At 39.3% G+C, this 19,994-nt stretch overlaps 2 protein-coding genes across 3 annotated transcripts; both read right to left on the reverse strand.

Moving 5' to 3' along the window:
- Positions 1 to 1,372: 1,372 nt before the first annotated feature.
- Positions 1,373 to 4,780, reverse strand: LOC134864004 (nuclear factor interleukin-3-regulated protein-like). Of its 2 annotated transcripts, XM_063882731.1 has the most exons (3): positions 4,408 to 4,780; positions 2,658 to 3,740; positions 1,373 to 2,519 (listed from the first exon to the last, which is right to left on the reverse strand). In XM_063882731.1, the coding sequence occupies exons 2-3, from the start codon at positions 3,645 to 3,647 to the stop codon at positions 2,394 to 2,396; spliced, it is 1,116 nt and encodes a 371-aa protein (XP_063738801.1). In that variant the 5' UTR covers positions 3,648 to 3,740; positions 4,408 to 4,780; the 3' UTR covers positions 1,373 to 2,393. The 2 variants fall into 2 exon arrangements, with proteins under 2 accessions (XP_063738801.1, XP_063738800.1); XM_063882730.1 differs by having other exon boundaries at positions 1,373 to 3,740; positions 4,408 to 4,771.
- A 7,675-nt stretch (positions 4,781 to 12,455) lies between these two features.
- Positions 12,456 to 17,585, reverse strand: klf1 (Kruppel like factor 1 (erythroid)). Its single transcript, XM_063882738.1, has 3 exons — positions 17,275 to 17,585; positions 14,815 to 15,631; positions 12,456 to 13,726 (listed from the first exon to the last, which is right to left on the reverse strand). The coding sequence occupies exons 1-3, from the start codon at positions 17,347 to 17,349 to the stop codon at positions 13,551 to 13,553; spliced, it is 1,068 nt and encodes a 355-aa protein (XP_063738808.1). The 5' UTR covers positions 17,350 to 17,585; the 3' UTR covers positions 12,456 to 13,550.
- Positions 17,586 to 19,994: the final 2,409 nt, after the last annotated feature.

Below are 19,994 nucleotides of genomic sequence, written 5' to 3' on the forward strand. Positions count from 1 at the left end.
TCCCCCCACCAGGGCTCTGTTTTCGCCACCAACCCCCAACGCATTGCTCCATCTCTTCAGCTGCCTCTGCATGCAGGCATTCCCTTGGCAACTGTGGTTTGGTGGTGCCTGCCTAGCAACCGGAAGGCTCTCGCTCCTGCCTATAAGGCTTGTGGCATGGGGGGGTTGGATGAAGATTGATTGCAGACAAAAGATCTCATGTGTATCTCCTGTTGTTGCCCTCATTCAGGGCCTCTGCTGCAGCGGTGTTACCTGTTTAACCTCACATGTTGACATTAAATATTATAATATATAATAATCATCATGCCATTTTCAAGCTCCTTCCTTGTTCTAGCTTTGTGTTTTTTTTTTGTAAAGGCGGGTCATTTAAAGGTGGTAGTGTTTTACTTTCAACCTAAAATGACTTCCTAGCTCTTTCTGTGATCAGAGTGTGTTGCAACAGCAGCACAATGGAGGAGATGACCTCTGTAGTAACACTTTGAATGAATGAGTGACTGAATGAATGAGTCAATGATCAATGCTGATAGACACCTGGCGCCACCTGGTGCTGATACAAAATACTGAAAAACTGAAGAATGTACCATAAAGAATAATGGCATTTGGGTCAAGGTTCTATACAAAACTGTACAATTCAGTGTATTTATTGTGGCTTTTTCTGGCAATTGCTTACAGAATGTATTTCAAATCAGCTCATCGGATGTCTATCTGCAGATTTATGCTCCATCCAGGTGTTAATGGATTCTGAACCTGTATCCTTCCCTACATGAGGTCCAATCAGTCTCCACTGCAGCTGCCTCAATGCTAAAAATAGCTCTGTTCTGCTGACGTGAGTGATGACTCATGCACAGTCTCACATCCCTCCCTGCATCCGTACACCACTCCCCTCTCCCTAGCACTGTCCGAGACCCCACTCCCCCCCTGGCCTCATATCAGTAACCTTTGTTTAGTTAGGGGTGACTGACGGCAAGGTGGTTTGTCCAGTTTTAAGGCATTTATTAAAGAGCGTAATTAATCATTTCAGCACAAAATGAAATCTGTGATATATACATACTCTTGCGCAGTGCACCTCTCCTCTCCAGTGACTCAGAGCTCTCTCTAGGCCCTGGCTTGGTCAGCTTTCTACTTTTACCCCAGCCTCTCATAGCCTGTGATGTAAAGCAAAATGCAGTCTAAATATAGCTGAACACATCTCTTTAGTGCATGTTTACGAATGTTACTCTTAAATACTGTATGTATGGCCTCTAAAACAAAAACAGCATCTATTTATTCAAAAATATTTCAATCTCGAAAATGATTTAGACTCTATCACAGAGGAGCTAATTGTAGATGGTTTGTAATTTGTCAAATATACCAAAAAATGTATCACAACGTGTTTACATAAAATACACTTTTATTTTATTCATAGAAATCAGATACAGTAAGCAATATTAAGATCACAAAAACATAAAAGGTGTACAGTCTTTTTTCGTCTTCTTTAGGAAAGCATATAATATATACAGTATTTGTGTTAAAAACCTATGAATTGTCCCACTGCAGACAATAATGGCTTTTGTACATCTGAGTTGAGTGAATAAAGTGTTATACATTTAACCGTGTACTATGTGTTGTATCCAAGGTAATGTCCAGTGTTTCTGACAGACCCGTTTTGAATCCAGAAATATAGCGTCATTCAAATCTGAGGAATTATCATGATTGAAAGACATGTGGTTATTCCAGAAGCCCTGAGAGAAAATAAATCCTTATGATGATTTTTGTAAATTAATGAAATGTCATCTGGTAAAACATATTAAAAATACATTTGGCCCCGGCCGTGGCGCAACTGGCTGGGGCACCTGCACCGTACGCCCGCGAACCGTGGTCCTTTCCGGATCCCACCCCGACTCTCTCTCCCACTTTCCTGTCACTCTCCACTGTCCTATCCGATTAAAGGCAAAAAGCCCCCAAAACATATATTAAAAAAAAATTTAAAAAAACATTTGGCCGGTGATTATAGTGTAATCAAAGATCACACAATACATGTATCCAGACCAGTTGTCGATGATGGTAAAATATGATAAGATTACACGTGTAAAACTGTCTCTTCCACAATTTAGATCACACTTACAAAATGCTTTTGCCTGTCCTGGTTCCGTAGATGAATAACACAGAAATCTCTTTTAGATTTGCACTCATTACACATAATACATTATTAAAAACTAGATGTTGTTGTTTTCTCTGGTAGTGATGTGCCGACCATCTTAAGCTTTTCCAGTGAAACAGGTGTCAGTAAGGTTTGTCACTTCAGAGGTAGCTGTTAACACGAGGACCATGCTCTCCTGTCAGAGTATCAGCAGTCTGTAAGATCGATGGTTTGCGAAGGTGTAGTGTGAAATCCGTCTGCTAACTTTAGTCCTTTAAGCGATCTTGGAGAGCAGCTGCTGAGAGAAAAGCATCTTGAGCTGAGCCACTTCCTGAGACAAACAGCTGATCTGAGACCTGAGACTGAAGTCCTCTGTTGAATGCTTGGTGTGCCTCGTGCTCTGAAGAGAGAAGGAGTTATAATGAGGAGAGGACAGACCCTGATAATGCTCCCCAATACCACCATATGCCTCCTTCCTGGGCCAAGGGGCCTGACTCTCTATCTGACCCTCCAGTCCTGCCTGCTGCTGGTTCCTCACCTGGATGTTAGGCCACACTGTGGCTACAGGGGGTCCATTGTGCCTGGTATCAGAAGATGGAGAAATGTCCCCTCCATCGTTGCAACAAGAGGGCCCTTTAAAGCGGAGCTTGTGAGGGAGGCTCCTCAAACCCTCGTGTGAGTCTTGTCTGTTTACATACTGATGCTTGTTGACCTCCAGGGGAAAGGTGTGGGAGTCGTAGCCTTGCTGCTCCTTCACCACCTCCCTCGGAGAAGGCCCAAGATGCTCATTTGGAGATTCATCAAAAAACACAGGGCTGCCCATGTTTGAGCTACATGAGGTCGAGACATTGGACTCCTCAGATACACTTTGATGTGACAAAGGCCCAGCTCCTCTCTGTGCATAGATGGGACCCTGATGTGGGGGCTGAGAAAGGACGTGGTGTGTGTGTTTCGGGTATGAGGATCCATCTGTGTGAGGCTGGTAGCGATTTGTTGCACTGGGTGTTGGGTGAGAATGGAGTGGTGCAGACAATGGTAGGATTGAGACATCAGATGGGTCCTTGACCAGGCCAAAGCGAAACTTCAGAGCCAACACCTCAGCCCTCAGATGGGCGTTCTCCTCAAGCAGGCCCAGCACTCGCCTCTCCAGCACCATGTCATTGGTTCGCCGCTTCTCTCTGGACCTCTTGGCAGCCTCATTGTTTTTTTTCCTCTTGTCCCAATAACCGTCATCTTTCTTATCATCAGAGATGAACTCTCGTTTGCGGCGTGCACTGTTGACGTTGTCTTCATCGCAGCTACTGCCTGCTCTTGCTTCTGTGTTGGCAAGGCTCTCTTTGTGTTGGAAGGGAAATGTGTGACCAAGGAGGGTTTGGGCCAACTGGCCTCCCCTGGAGGTGAGGATGGAAACAGCCTCTTCAGTGAAGGATGCAGCCCTTGCTCGAGGCCTTGACTCTGGTCCCTCTACAGCCAGCAGTGAGGGTGCTGACAGTGCTTGAGCAACACCTCCCACAGTCTGACCCGTCATGTTCCAACACTGATTTCACACCTGAAGGAGCGATGAGGTGGTCGAGGACCTTTCTGGGGTGGTTCGGGGTAAAGTGTGCTATAATGGCACCATCTGGTGGTGACAAAATACACACACATAGAGGGGTGACCATTTGTTTACAAGGTTGCAAAACACAAAATCGACATGATACTTGTTTTGGATGACACTTGAATATAATAAAAAATAACTTAGTTAAATATAACTTATATTAAATAAATAATAACAAGCAATACAGTGGGATACTGCTACATAAATACAAATTCATAACGAAATGGAAATAAATGTTGAATGTCACTTTATCCACATTACATAAGTGTCATACAATTAGCATATTTTATCGATCAAATTACTATACAAACAGATTGTATTGCGAGAATAAGAAAACACATGTGATGGACAAATGTGACATTGGCTGTGATTATTCATTTAGCTTGTAAATTTCGCTTTAGATTATGGTTAAGAGTATTTTTGGATTCATTATTAAAAATGGTTTTTTTTTACCCTATTACCTTGAGAATGTATTTACAGTTAGTGTTATCACTTCCAATCTTTCAGTTAAACCCTAAATGGATCACTGATCGGTGCTACGTTGTTTATTGTTTACCTTTATAATAAATCCCATATAAAATATTAAACTGCTATTTCACCCGATGAGATGATAAATTAAACAAATGATGCAGAAACTTTCTTTAAAAACCAAATAAACACATCTCGGGATACGTAAAGAGATCTTACTTACAAATCAAACAGCTTCTGAAGCCTTTGATGAATCTCCTCTGTCAGGTTTAGGAGACATGTGGAGCAGCACAGGTCTCTGGATGTTTCTCCTCCTTAAAAAGCTCTGTGCAGTTTCTTCCCCCACTCATCGGTTCAGCTGGGGTCGGATCGTCGGATCCTCACCCTGGCTGACCCGACCTCCTCCTCCTCCTCCCCGTCCTAACAGGAAGCCCGCTGAGTGAAACCAGCGGAGACATGCAGAACAAACAACAACAAACCGGAGAGCCACCATTCCTGACTGATTGGTTAAATAGGGACTTATGTATTCAAAGGATGTTGATTCGAAAGAGAGGTTGATATTTATACAACAAACAGTTAGCCGCACCTTAAGTGTTGCCAATTTGTAACATTATTTAAATGTCATTAAGTTACTGCCAGTTAATTGACTTTCCCGCTTATGCTGCCACAGTATCATTTTTCGTCAGAAGGTACGTGATGTGGCAGTTAAAAATTAGCCAATCATAGGCTGTCTTCCAGATAATCCGCCAATCATAGCATGTCATTCAGACTTCAGCCAATCATATCATTGAAAAAAAAACGTTTAGCTAGCTCTCCGTAAAAAAAAGAAATATATATACATATATCAATATATCATTAATATCACAAGTAGGTATTTCTTGACTAGCTGTAATGCATTTGGGGCTAAAGGGTTACTGAAATGCGAACAGGAAATACAAACATGAGAAAGAGTTGATCTTCACAAAGGTCAGAGCTAACTTTAAATGCTAATGTTAGGTTTAAAGTCAACCATTTAGCTTGTTAGCATGCTAACATTTGCTAATATGCACGAAACACAAAGTATAACTTGTTTTATAAATATTTTTTAAGTATGACATTTCAATATCATTTCTATTTTACGTCAGTTAACGTTTCAGTTTGACAAAAATAAGTGATATTTAACATATATATAGATACACATTGATGAAAGCAAATAAAGTATATTAATGAACATAAAAACATTTACATCACACAAAGTCAGGGGTAAAAAAAAAAGGATTGCAAATGAATTAAAAACGTAAACATGGTGAAAGTAGAAAGGCCAGGGTTTCACAGGTATTATACTAAGTCATATTTTTTACATTTACTCATGAAGAAAAAATCAGGTTTTTGTTCCTACTATTCACTTGGTGTGTGAGATCTCGTTAACATTTCTATTTCAATGACAGTTTTCTACCTAGAAAAAACTCAGAGCAGAAACCGGCACTTTTATTAAATACTGTAAAGTAGATTAGGTGATCCAGTTTAAAAAAGTCCTCTGTGGACAGAAGTCATGGTTGCTGGAGTTGTCCTCATTTGCTCTTTGCAGATGAGCTTCGATAACGAGGAGTCAAAGGTAACCTGGCTACAAGGAAAAATGTGTACATGTACTTTTTGTTTCTCTACAAACACTTATTCTATCCCAGCATAAGGTTAGCAGGCACACCAGTTGACCTAAAGAAGAATGTGTAATATCAAGCCCTCTGTTCTATCTTCCTTTTCAGAGGCTGATGACCTTACAGTGTAAGAACAAAAGAAGGTCATCTCCATGTTGCCGCACCTATGAGTTAATCTATAATTTTATAACCATGTTTTGTAGACGAAGAACGTCAAGTGCCTTTTAGAGAGAGTTACTCATTTGAATGTCAGTGGATAGTGTGAATGGAAAGAGAGCAGTTATGCAATACACACAGAGAGCGAGAGCATTTGAGGACTGCGCAGTGTTGGAAGTTCAGTTGGGGTGAGGTTGCAGAGAAAAAAGGGACATTGTTCCATGAGCGAGCTAGTGATACTTCTTCCCCCCACATGGAAACGCGGATTTCTCTGTCTTTGTGTCAATCTAACCAAAAACAAAACAAGGCAACAGTTAACTTCTCACTCTTTAATTTATGCAGATCAATATCCCTATTGACCTTTTTCTATGACCTTAACAGATGCGTTTGGACATGTTGATGCATGGCTTTGTGTGCTCAAAGGCAGAGAGAGTGTTGGAGGTTCTGTGAATCAAAAACTGTACCACTGTCCTAAGGTTCAGCTGAATGACCCGCCAACTAATTAGATTAAATGAAACATTTTGAGTTCAGTTCCTGCCTTTCCAAGAAATGCAAGCAGCGGCCTGGATCGTGGGGTTACACTGGAACAAACCTGTCTTAACAAGTCATTTTTGACTTGAATCTAATTTTCTTTAACAAACACAAAATTACTTCTTGTCTGAGATGATTTCATCTGTCTCCATCATTTTCAAATGTTTCGACATTTTGATGCATGTTCTGATTCTAAATGAGAGATGTTTTTCCAGGAATCTCTTCTCAAAGATTGCCGAACAAGATTAAGAGTCTGCAGCCAAGCTAGCGCCTCTGTACTTCTGTGAAGTTGTGCTTTGAGTTTAATGCTAACATCAGCATGTTAACATGATCGCAATAAAAATGCTAACGCGCTAACGTTTAAAAGGCATAACGTTAAATTAGTTTCATTAGCTCTGCTTAACTTGTCAAAAAGCTAACATTTTCATATTAGTCGACTCGAAACTAAAAGTGAGGCTCATGGGAGTTTCATTGATGCAGGTATTTGGTTGTGAACCTAAGTATACCACTAGTTAAAGTCAGGGGGTCAGTTAAGGAGCTTGAATGTCTGTAACGGGAATTGCAAACCATGAAAGTCTGTATGAAATTTCATGACAATCCATCCAATGTTTGAGCTTTTTCAGTCCTGGCCAAAGTAGTGAAACGACCCAAATGTTCCTGGAAAATTGTGTTTATACTCATGGACTCTGAATTGACTTAACATCACCCCTACCCTCCGTGACTCTAATCCTAACCGCATGTGCTTTTCAGAAGGTGGATGCTCTAACAGTTTTTAAAAGCTACTTCACTGGACATTCTGTATTATGCAACTGCAATATTATGCAATGTATAACAACTCAGGCAGGAAGTACAACATGATATGTACTCATATTTTGGATCACATTTTCCCCATTGAAAGCCAGTTTGCAATAGGAGCAGGGCAACAAAGAAGTTCTGTTTTTGAGTGACATCAACAGCATGTGTGTCCTCAGGATACCCAGAGAAATCTGAGCTGAAAAAGCCTTATTTCTTTCATGCATTAATTTACTATTCATGTCACCTCACAACACTGGATGCAGGATTAACAACACATTTAGCAGATGTGAATTAAATTCTGAGGTCAATAAATCACGTACTGGGGAATTTAATGCTACAATTTACTACATAAACTGTACCATAAACACTCATTTGACATTCACACAAATTGAAGAATTTCCCTCTAAAGGACAAAAGTTTAATTTCAGGTAATATTTAGAGGGTTTTTTATAGGTAGTGTGCAGAAGAAGAAGACTAATACCAAAACTAAATCATCTTTTTGACTTTTTAACTACGTATCGATATGGTAAGTGCAAAACCGACAAAGAAATGCCAGTAAATATGGATGTAAAAATAATCTTGTTTCCAAATGTTCAATAAATTAGCTTTGCAAATATTTATAAGAAAGAAAATTAATTCAACACGTTTGTAACGACTTCAAGGATAAAAACAATTGGTTATGTATAGATCTGATATAATGTAATATTTAAATGTCCTATAATAAGAAGCTCTTTAGCAGAGGTACTTCCATGGTAGATAGTGTTCTTGCAGAAAGATAAATCATTGCTCATTCTTTATTGCTTTACGTGAATACTGTGTGCTACTTCATAACCTCCAGGCTGTTACTCTCATAAAGATTAAATCAAATGGCAGCATATAGGGTTATCATTCTTCTAACTTTGCGAGAACAATTTCAGATTTGCTTTGTCCTCACAATGGATCAGGGTCAAGACGTGGTTAAAAGTGTTCTAACAAAAAGACACTATCCAGATGCATTATTAGTTATGGTGTTTTTGATTGACTTTATGTAAAATTTAAGATATCTCAGCTTTTTTAGCTTTGATTTAGGCTATCCTTAAATTGTCATTTGTAAATCTGTCTTTCAATTGCAATAGTAAACCTCCTTTTAAGGCTAGGAGCTAGTTATGTATTATGTCAACAACTTGTCAGACAGGAGGTACAAATGTGTGTGAATGTCCATTAGTGTGTACCTATGGTGCAGTTTTATCTTAAAACAAAGGCAGAAAGGCACCTGAGCATACAGCGGACACTGGCCTCGTTTGACTCCGTCTTTGTGTACTCTCAAGTTCAATTCAGGGGACTAGCCCCCCTCCCCTCCCTCCCTCCCTCCCTCTCTCTGTTCCTCGATCCACTTGGACTCAGGGAGCCTCTTGGCAGCCTCAGCTCTGCAGCGGCTTTCATCGCTTTAATCCTCATCCTGCTTTTGGACATCGGGCCAAGATTCACATTTTGGGAGGTTGCGTAATCGCAAAACCCACAGTACAGTAATTAACTCCAAACTGCCGTACAAAGTTACAATTAATTAGCCTAGTGAGGAATATCCTGGAGTGAGAACAGACACTTTTTATGCTGCTCCAGTTTATCTGCATTTAGAAATTCTAACCTCAGGCCCTCAGTTTGATGGATGGCATCAGTGCTGTCCTGAGGTATCAGGGGCTTATAATAATCAAAACAACTCCTAAATATTATTCCCATATAGCATTAAGCAGTAAATGTTGTTTGAATGTGGGTTTCTATGTGACTGTTTTGTGTATGTCTGTTTGTTCTGCTGTGTAAAATAGGTCTCTGCTTCTTTTAAGTAACACTCTTCTGCTGGGTTCACACAGTATCCCCCTTCTCTGAGCTTTAGGTTTAGGGTGTGTCTGTGCAGGAAAGAAAACATTACGATGCTTGAAGAAAGTACAATTGTTTCAAATGAATTCATAAATGTTTTAATTAAAATCTATAAAAACTGCAGTTTTAATGTCGGGTCTTGCTGTCAAATGATTAATATGCAATAATACAACTACGTTTTTTTAAGAGTTGAATGTGTTTTCTCTACAATGGGACAGATTCTCTTCAAAAGTCAGACAAATTGATTCCTCTCCATTTCTCCACAGAGGAAAAAGAAGAGGGAGAGGGAATTAAATTACAGTAAATCTGTCCCCAGTCAACCTTCCCTTAGCTTGTTGATAAGCGGTTGGCACGGAAGTAGAAAATATGAATCATATTAAGTGTGTTTAATGATCCCTTATTATTAATACATTGGGGATTTACTGAAAAGGAATTTGGAAATCTGCATAGCAGTTTTTACTCTGCGTTGTTGGAATTGTTTGTATGGTTATACGTTTGTTTTGCCTTTGCCATTTTCCAACTTTAATCTGTTTAGCGTCTTAGACGAAATAAGAAACCAAAACATTTAATATTTCATGTTTGTTCATGCTTCAGTGCTTGTTTTGCAAAGGCTTGAATAGTTCTCTTAATGAATAATGCCTGCATAATTCCCTGACTCAAAGTATAACATTACGTAAACAGGGAAGGATGAATTAGAAAGTGGAAGTACAAAGGGGGATTTGTGCGGGAGTGTATTTGTTCTTTTCAGGGCACTACAGGACAGAACACCCTGTCCTCATCCAAACTCTAAGTCTCAGAATCAATCACGCTTAGAACGCTTCGCTACGATGACCTCATGTTACAGATGGAGCCTCAAAACCATCCCTAACTTATCAGGGAAGTGCTTTGGATTTATCTGCTGATGTGTAACTGTGCACCATCCTTCTATGTGAGCACGCTCTCAGTGGATAACCAGTTATAAATGACCAAGAAGTATATCTGTAACACTATAATTAGCAGGATTAATTAATGTGTGTATATTTGGCGATAGTAAGGCACTAATGCATTGGAGAGTGCGTGCTGAGTGTCGGCTCACTTTCCTGCTGTTGGGCTATCGTGCCATTTTGGATGAGCAGGTTTAAGAAGCCAATCATAGCCTTGATAGTGCTCCAAAGAGGAAACTGGAGCTAATTGCTGTTCCAAATAAAGATTAACACCACACCTCATCACCAGTGTGTTTGTACCTGTCTTACTTTAGGCCAAGTAGGAATAAACCAATGTATCCTATTAAACCGGCTACACCCATTTAAAATCTACTGCCCCAAATCAGTGAGAGATAGTTAAAGGGTCCTCCAGAAAGTCAGTGATACACTTCTGTGAAGTTGTTGGACTTACCTCTTAAGACTTTTAACATCATACAGCATTCAAACTTTGGAAATCTCCCTCCAGAGAGACACCGATTTTAATTTTATCAGCCCCTTAAATGTCCATTATCAGTTAAGGTTTGATGGTACTACTCTACCTTCTTTATTGGCTTATCCGGCCATTATCATCTATTGGTAAGGTAAATCAAAATTGCTTTGCAGCAACCTCTGGCTGTAGTAATTATGATAAGAGGAAAGGAAGAAGTCTGGTGCCGTAGTTTAGACACTGATATACAAACACAGCCCATGGAGTCCATAAAGGCATACATTCTTGGTGGAAGGATCGGTTAAAAACACAGGAGACCGCTGTATGTGGGTCACAACGTCTTAGGCACAAAAACGAGACAGGAGTCCTGGCACAGTGACCCTCTGAAGACTCAGGCCCATGGTGAAGCTCTTATGCAATACTTGTTGGCCCAGAAGAAGCAATATTTGGGAAGCCATCAAAGGAAACGTTGTCCTCAGATATGTCCTGGTGCAGCCATGTTTTTGTAAAACACATTAAACTACAGTTTAGTTATTCGGTCTCACTTCTAGCTAACAACGTTATCCGTTCATTAGCCAGTGGTCTTATGTTGAAATGGCTTATATCTCATTTCCCCCATAAATCTGGACCCAGCTCTCCTCTTCTCTTCAGTTTACCCTTCACTTACATGTATAACCCTAATTCACGTTACAAACATTTTTTCTTGAAACCAAATCACATTCTTTCCCCTAACCTTGCAAAGTAGTTTTTTTTCAATACAAAACACAACCAGATGTTTTATAACTGCAACGTACGGGCAGTTACAGCTCTTCCTGTCGGAGGCATTATAATGGTAGTGATAACGTCTGATAAAAGCCATTTAATGGGCTGTTAACTTTAGAATCTGGCATCACAGAATATATTATAGAACTGATTTAAGAGGCTGAGCAGCCCCTTTAAAGCTGACATATCACAAACAGATTCCCCTTGTTCTTGTTTAGTTGGAATCTCTGACATTGAGAGAAGGGAACTCTGAACCCGACTTTTGTAGGTGTTATTTACCTGTTTTATTGTAATTAAATGGTACTTTACCAAAACACTCGGTACACTGTAATATATCCCTTGAGTGTCGATGGTGAGTTTTCACTTCAACAATGCCAGATGTTAATAAACTCAAAACAAAATCCCCTCTGGTGCTTGTAGCATATGCAAATGAAGTTATGTTGGTCTGTGTGTTTAAGTATGACAGACATATTTGGTTGGAGTGGGTAATGATGTTTACTTTTCTATGTTTGTCTTTCCTCAGATAGTATATCTGTGCAACTGTATGCACAGAGAGAGAGAGAGGAGCTCTCTAATGTGATGACTAACTCCATCATCTGACCTAATCAGGACGATTCCGTGAGTTCTGAGTTACATAAGATGTTCTTTGCTAGCACCAGCCTCACCCAGATTTGAAACAACTGCCACAGATTGCCACCTACAGGACAAATTCTGGCATTACTTGTGAGGATGACTCATGAAAATGCCTAAGCTCTTATGTATTCTCTAAAAATATTTTGTCTTCTTCTGCCTTATACAGGGTAGATTTATCTTCGAATAACACCCTAACAACACTGATGGTATAATATAACAGTCAGCTCATTTTTAGGCTCATATTTGTACTTTGCCTCTACTGGGACATGTCTCCATGCTTTAATGTTCAAAAAGCTCTTTATTTTTCTCATACTGCCTGTGCTGCAGCACCTCTTTTCACCCTCTGTCTGAAACCAGAGCCAGTGTGGTAGAGAAACTCCCTCTGGAGGGAAATTGGGGATTTTAGCCTTTGCAGACCATTTACATGCACAAAAACCTATATAACAAACTACAGGGAAGGGGAAACCCCCAAATGCATAGTAGGGTGTCTTTAAAAATGTCTAATGCAGAGACAGCATTACAGCATTAGTGGTCTTTATTAGAATTATAAAAAAACACCAATAAAAGACTTTAAAGCACTCTTTTGAGGATAGAAAAACACTGTACAATAATATCTTCTGGTAATAAAAAAGAGTATGTTAATAAATATGTTGCTTGCATTTTTAGATGATAATTAACAACGGATTATTTATAGTTTTAAATGCTGCTTGATGCGAGAGACAAAAGCATATATGTTCTTCTTAAATTAATAATCTGTAGGCAGACAAACATAAAGGAAGGCGACAAAAATGCATAGTTCCATTTACTGTGTCATCACATCACTGGTTTGTATGAATTACAAGAAAGGTTATTAAGAACTAAACCTCTAACAGGAAATCAAAATAAGATATCAAATAAGCAGTAATACAGCAGGCATTAGGCATTCATGACTCGGTTCAGCGTGCCATGAGATACTACAACTGTGTGTTGTCTTATAACCAGTAGTACACAAAAAATAAATTATATTTATTTTGTAGGTGGGTATTATGTTAGTGTTAATGGTTTCTGAATACATGCCCACAGTGTACAGTGTTCATCTAACTGGCTCTTATAAAGGATCCTGATTTTATAACTTTATTATTATTTTTATTTAGGTCAAAGACAAAGAGAGAACCACCTCATCTCTTTACATTAAATTACATTTTAGAAATCTCTAAAGATATGTTTTATTGATGTATAAATAATCACTGTGATTTCACTTAATCTCATCTGAAACCTAGACTGTCACATTAAAGGGAAAACACAGATCGAAGAGTGTAAAATACGATATTTCTTTTTAACCACAAATCAATTTAAAATGTGTAAACAAAATAATATAAAAAGTAATTTTAATACAAGCCTATAATTGTTGTGTTTCAATTCTCATGTTGCTTATCTACATGTGGGCCTGTATCTACTAACCAGATCATTAAGTGCAGATTTCAAGATGATACTTAGAAAACATTTTCAGTTGATTTACTGATTTGGTTCAGAGAAAAAAAACTTTTAAAAAATAGCCAATATCAAAAATGTGTTAAAAGTGTGTATGAGAGTGTATTTGTATATTTTTGTGTGTTTGTTTTCTGTGTGAGCATCAGGTGTGTCTCTTCATGTGCAAAGCCAGGTGGTCTGAACGGGAGAAGGCCCTCTGACACAGCAGACACTCATAGGGTTTTTGTCCCGTGTGCTTGCGGTAGTGACGTGTCAGCTCGTCCGAGCGGGCAAATTTCCAGCTGCAGCCTTCCCAGGAGCAGTGGTAAGGCTTTTCCCCTGAGGAATAAGCAATAAAACAGAAGATAAATCACTGAGTCAGTGCCGCCGCTCCCATAACGCGCATTACGCGCTGTGCGTAGGGCACCAAGTGTCGAGGGGGCACCACCAAAAATAGCCTAATGAAAAATCGTCATAATAATTATAAGGCCGAAATTATTTCAGTAGACTATAGAAATATGAGGCACTTTTTAGGCATACTACTCAAAGGTACCGATGGTGCCCCCCTCTCCCCTCCCCCCCTCCCCTCCCCACTCACACAAACACAAACGAAAACACAATCTGCACAATCTGCGTCCCAAGCGCCCTGTGGGTGCCCTTGCTGTCAGTGGTCTTTTGGATTACTCGACATTTTTGGAAATGAAAAGGCAACAGGAGTCAGGAGCAGAAAAAAGAAAAAAGAGGAAACAGCGAGATGATGCCCGTGCATCACTTGCAGGTAAGTGTCCACGTTTAATCTTTCTTAAATACGGGAAATATGTGCAGCTAGTGTAAAGCTTAGCCTATGCATACACCTTGAACTAGCTGACGTTATTGCTAATGTTAGCAAACTCAAATATGTGTTATAACTTAGGCGCAAGCTAAATTGAGATTTTGCTGTTAAAAATTATAACTGCATTTTGCAAGTAACTGATGCCAGTTAGCCGTTACTTTACTTTAGATATTGAATAGTAGACAGTTTATGGTTTATTTTGACGTGACGGTGGCCAATACTTTCTCAGTAACAGTTAGCAGTCATTGCACTAGGTAGGCTAACAATTCTGGCTTCAGACCATTTATCACTGTGTGGCGTGAAATTAATAGTGTTTAGCCAGGCATTTAGAAAAGTTTACATAGCATTTATTTTATTTTGGAGTTTGCACTTTCAAATGTCAAAAGTTTGTTGTTTTGCTGTGTGTTTGCTGCTGCTATTGTTTTATATGTTTGGTAATAAAAAAGTTAAACTTTTCCGCGAATGTTTTTTTATTGGGGGGGGGGGGGGGGGGGAGGGCATCATGAAGGAATTATGCTTAGGGCACCAAAATGGCTAGCAGCGGCACTGCACTGAGTCACACATTGAGACTAATGTCTTTTTCAACGGGGTTTACCTGTGTGAGTGCGCAGGTGAGCCTTGAGGTGTGAGCTCTTGGTGTAGGTCTTGCTGCAGTTGGGGTAGACGCAGCAGTGGACGGCGGGCCTCTTCTTCCCCGCAGCCCTTCGACTGCGCTTCACCTCCTCCCCACCAGGGGGCAGCTGTGGTCCCATTAGCAGGGGCTGCTGGTGGAGAGCCAGGTGACTAGAGGCCTGGCTGTGGGTGTAGTCACAGAAGAGGTTGTGGTTAAAGTGTGGCATGTAGCTGTAGTGTCGCGGGTCAGGGGTCACGGCTTGATGTGGGATGACCCTGCTGTCGGGGAAGGTCACCATGGAGGGGTGTTGCTGGGGGTAGTAAGGGTTAAAGTCCCAGGATGACACTTTGTTTCCTCTGCTGTGCCTCTCCACACTGCCTCCCTGAGGGAAGCTGAACTGATCTACATTACTGGGAAACCGACCCGTTTGTTCGCCATTGTAACCATGGCGATACAGCTCCGGCTGGACTGAGGGGGTGGTCCCTGCTGGGGGCAAGAGCTCCATCAGACAGCCTGTGTTCACCTGCACATGCTCCTGAGCTGGTTGCTCCTTGAACACAACGGCGTCATAGTACGCTGTGTGAGGGTCTGACTGTGGGGGTCCCTGATCCTTGTTTTCCAGAGAAGGGTTGGGGTCGGGAGAGGGACTGCTCCATTCAGACAGCAGGAACTCAATGTCCCAGGATGCTCTGCTGTCATCATCCAGGAGCTCCTCAGTTATTTGCTGGGAGACCTGCAGCTGCTCAGAGCTGCCCGGTGACAGTTTGCTGCTGAGAGAGTCGCCCTCAGACTTCCACTCCTAGACCATGTTGGAAAGCATTGAAAAGTCAGGATTAAAAAGAAGTGAAAAGGAGATTCATGAACATGATTTTACATTTAAATAGTTCACCATTTTCATCATAGGTGGCTTTTAATTGTTCAATCATTTCTGCAGTGCAATTGTATATGGCAAAGGTGTGTGCATCTTCAGCTCATAAAATAGGAATATAATAAATAAACTCTTTAGCCAAAATTGAAACACTAAAACACACAACATTTTTTGTTTAAAAACCTATTAAAATCACAAAAAAATTAAATTCATACATTCTTTTATATCACGTTTAGCTACTGCCCATTTTCATTATGTAAATAAAAACAACAGTGCTATATGTAAAAAAGAACTTGTTTACAAAAGTTTACAATTAATTAAAAAAAAGGGAATGAATATTACAAGTTATAACCAGGAATGGAATTACCCAAAAAAAGTGAATAAATAATATGTTATGACACAAACATTTGTGTCTTCTGTCTTTAAACAATAGCCATATGTCTGTGTGTACATTGAAAGAGTTCTGGGTGCTGTATTTGCTTCTTCCGCTCATACTGGCTGTAAAGAGGTCAGTTGTAGCTAATATGAGTCTGAGTTAATCCCTCTTTCAACAAGTGTCTTCTACATTCAATTTTTAGTGCAAAACTCTCCCTTTGTGTTAGAATCCCTGCACAGTAGCTTAGTAGGGAAACACTTGTACTTCACAATCGACAAAGTTGATTTTCACATAAAATGAGTTGTCTGGATTTCTCCCCCTTACTTTTAGTGTGGTCCCACTTTAGGGAGGGAAATGTCTGCGGCCAGGATGGACAGCACTGTCACCCATAACTCTTTCATTGCCCAAACGGGAATGTCTGATAGACTTGAGACGTTTTATAATTTAAAACATTTATTGAATCGGGTTATATAACATTTCACTTTTCACACTTTTTTCAGATAATGAGCAGCGGTGGAAGAAGCATTGATCTTTTAGTTAAGTATAATAATAATAACAACAACACAGTGTAGAAATATTGTAACAAGTAAAAGTCTGGTATTTAAACTGCTGCTTAAGTAAAAGCACATTAGCATAAAAATATACCTAAAGCACCAAATCTAAAAGTACTTCTATTGTGCAATGTTTTCAGGTAAAATATATCACGGGATTGAATCAAATGATCAATTGATGTGAACACGATTTACATTTTGAAGATGGTAAAGGTGGAGACGTTTTATACTTCCAAATATTAGTAACTGATAACAACAAATATCCAATAAATAATGGACTATGAAATAAAAAATACAACATTGGCCTCCATATTATAGTAAAATAGTATGATGTACAAGTACCGCAAAAATTCACTTGTGGACAGTACTTGAGTAAATTAACTCAAGTACTGTCCACCAATCTTGTGAGGTTTTTTTTTAATATTATTTCATATCACATTAGCAGATGCCTTAAAGCACTTCCAATAAGTGCATTGAAGCAGCCTTTGCTCCAGTTAAACCTGATGAAGTTCAGTAAATATCAAGTCATATAATGAGGCATTTATCTGTGAAATTCATAATGATAAAAACCGTGACAGTATCCAAGCCTATTTTCTTTCTCTGTCACTGTGTAGGATTCAAACAACGGAAGTCGGGCTCATACTTACTTTCATATTGTCGCTGGACTGAGCGAGGTTGGCGAAGGAGCTGAAGGAAGGGAGCACGGCCTGGGTAACAGCCATCGAGCGTTTTGATATGAAGCTGATTGTCAGTGGTAGGAACAGAGAGAACTTCTTTTTTTTGCTTTTTACTCTTTACATGACCATCCTGAGCTCAGCTAACAGAAAGTCAAAGCCCAGTTTGCCAGGCCGTCCAACCCAGTTACAGTCCCGCTAAAAGGCCCTAAAATGAAGATGTTAAAGCTGCCTCCTTTTCTCCATTACCCCCCCTGCTATCTCTCCCTCCTCTCTCTTGTCTATCTCCGTCAGCTGCAAGTCTCACTTCAAATCTCTCTTTTTCATGTAGGTTTTGACCGTTAGGAGGTGGAGCGTAAGTGTGAGTCAGTCTGCTCGACTACTTTTTTATTCCCTTAAGATTGTGTATTTACTTTCTCACAACAACTCACTGTCTTCCTGTTCTCTGGGATTCAGAGTGAGCATGCATCATTTATAATCCAGACTAATACAGCAAAAGGTGAATACGTCAATTAAAGCCTGAATAATCTTTCAGTGTTTAAGTGCTGAATCAGTTCATTTCCCCAGTATCTTTTTCGATGGGCTGCAACTTCTTTAAAAAGAAATAAACTCCAACCTTCGATTTGCTAATAATAAAAAGTAATACAAACACAATCTTACAAATGATCAAGCCTATGGCTGCAATGTCAAAAAGAAAAATGTAATATTATAAATAAATAAAAGGGTGCAAATAACATTTGTCATTTATTTTGTTTATAAATTACAGAGAAGCATTGCTGTGATTTTAAGGCCCTTTCTTTGACAGTGACTCTACATCTACGTCTAGAAATAAACACAAAATCTCAATGACCAATTAATATGTCATTGGATGCCTTGGATACAAAATCAAAACACATAGAAAAATACATAAAGTAAAAATAAGACACATTTTATTATTTTAAACCAGAATGCAGGTGTAAAACAGTTCCCTCAAACTCTAAAGCAAGTGTATTATATATGTGACATAGATCCCTCTCACGTTAACACTCACACACTTGAACCCATCCTGAATGAAATAACCCAAAGACAAAGTGTAAAACTATTTTGCATATCAAATAAAATTAACCAAAATTGTCTTGTTATTCTGTGGTGTTAAAAACATATATTTCAGCGAGTCGCATATATTTTTTAAGAGTGAAAATAGCTAAATATACCACGATAATGCAATTATTAATGAATGAAAAGTTAGAGAAAATGAAAGAGGTAGCAGTATTATAGACTGCTTAAATGATCCACTAACACTGCTGACTAATCCTCTATGTTATTTTTCATTCACAAGTGAACACGGCTATCAGATGTCTGGCCGCTATCTTATAAAGCATGCTTTGGCACTGAGTGGACAGTGTGTTTGTGTATGTACGGGGAAGTGTGTGTGCACATTTAGTTGGTCAGGCTTTTATAATAAGCCAACATCAAGATCGAAAGGCTTTATTGTCACATGCACAGTAGCTACAGTGTAGAAATATCAAGTCCCTCCAACAATGAAACATAGTTATACAACTAAATTATCCATGATTTTTCATTACAAAGCAACTTAAAGACATTGAATTTTGAAACAAGATAGAAATATGATATATAGGAGAAACAGATGTTGGTAGAGCTCATAGACAAGTAGAACAAGAATGCAATACAGATCACAATCTGTTTTTCAGTTTGCAATTTAAATAGGTTCCTCTTTTTGAGCAAAACAAAGTTTTTTTCTGACAACACAACCACAAGAGATCTGACTTACAAAATTCAATTCGATAAAATGGCACAGGAACAATAACAGTTTATTATAATACCCAAAGATTAACAGATGCCCCAGATAAGGTTCTGCCGGCTCAGACATCTGCAGTGGGTATCAAGGCTCATTCATATTTATTGACATGTTCAACAACATTGCAATTTATAACACTTTACAAAATACATAAAACAGCAGTAAAAAGCGACAGAAAAAGACATAAACAGGATTTAAAAGCATTAATTCAAGGTGAAATAGAGGACCGAAACAGCTTTAGAAAAACTAAAATGAAGCACTGGTCGCTCCCTGTCTTCCCAGTGAGGACATGCTCTTCTGACTTCTGAGAAGACCTGTGTGTGAAAGGTGATTATATTCTGGCTGCTGTTTATCTGTGGACAGGAGGCAGAGGCAGGCTGCTGTCCTCTCACAGATAATGGCCTCCTGACTGCTGCTGGCCCCTGATGAGGAGCCCGGCGCTGATAAAGACCCTCTCTTTCTCTCACAGTGACGACTGCACAGGCTGAACACGGAGCCCCTCTATATAACACATTGTTTGTTTGTTAGTTTGTTTCGGGGAGAATTCACTAACAAACACTTGTAATAACATCTTACTCTCAACTACAAGTTTAAGACAGAAAGACAAGAAAAAAGAAGATATATTGTGTAGTTGTTTTATCAAAAACATGCTCTTATAATCCAACTGATTATAAGAGCATGTTTTTGATAGTCGTTTAATTAATAGTTTCATGGTTATCATGGTGGTTCAATGAGAAGGTTTTCTGCTACATAATGTTACTTGTGCTGTTCCAGATTTGGATTAATGATGGTAAATATAATCAGCCCTTAAATCAGACTTTAGTTCACCTGGAGTAAATTCAGCAGCTACCCTGCAGTATACAAAGCCATTCATACTAGCTGCACCTTTACCAGC

Source organism: Eleginops maclovinus, chromosome 5 (assembly GCF_036324505.1).
Source record: "Eleginops maclovinus isolate JMC-PN-2008 ecotype Puerto Natales chromosome 5, JC_Emac_rtc_rv5, whole genome shotgun sequence".
NCBI lineage: Eukaryota > Metazoa > Chordata > Actinopteri > Perciformes > Eleginopidae > Eleginops > Eleginops maclovinus.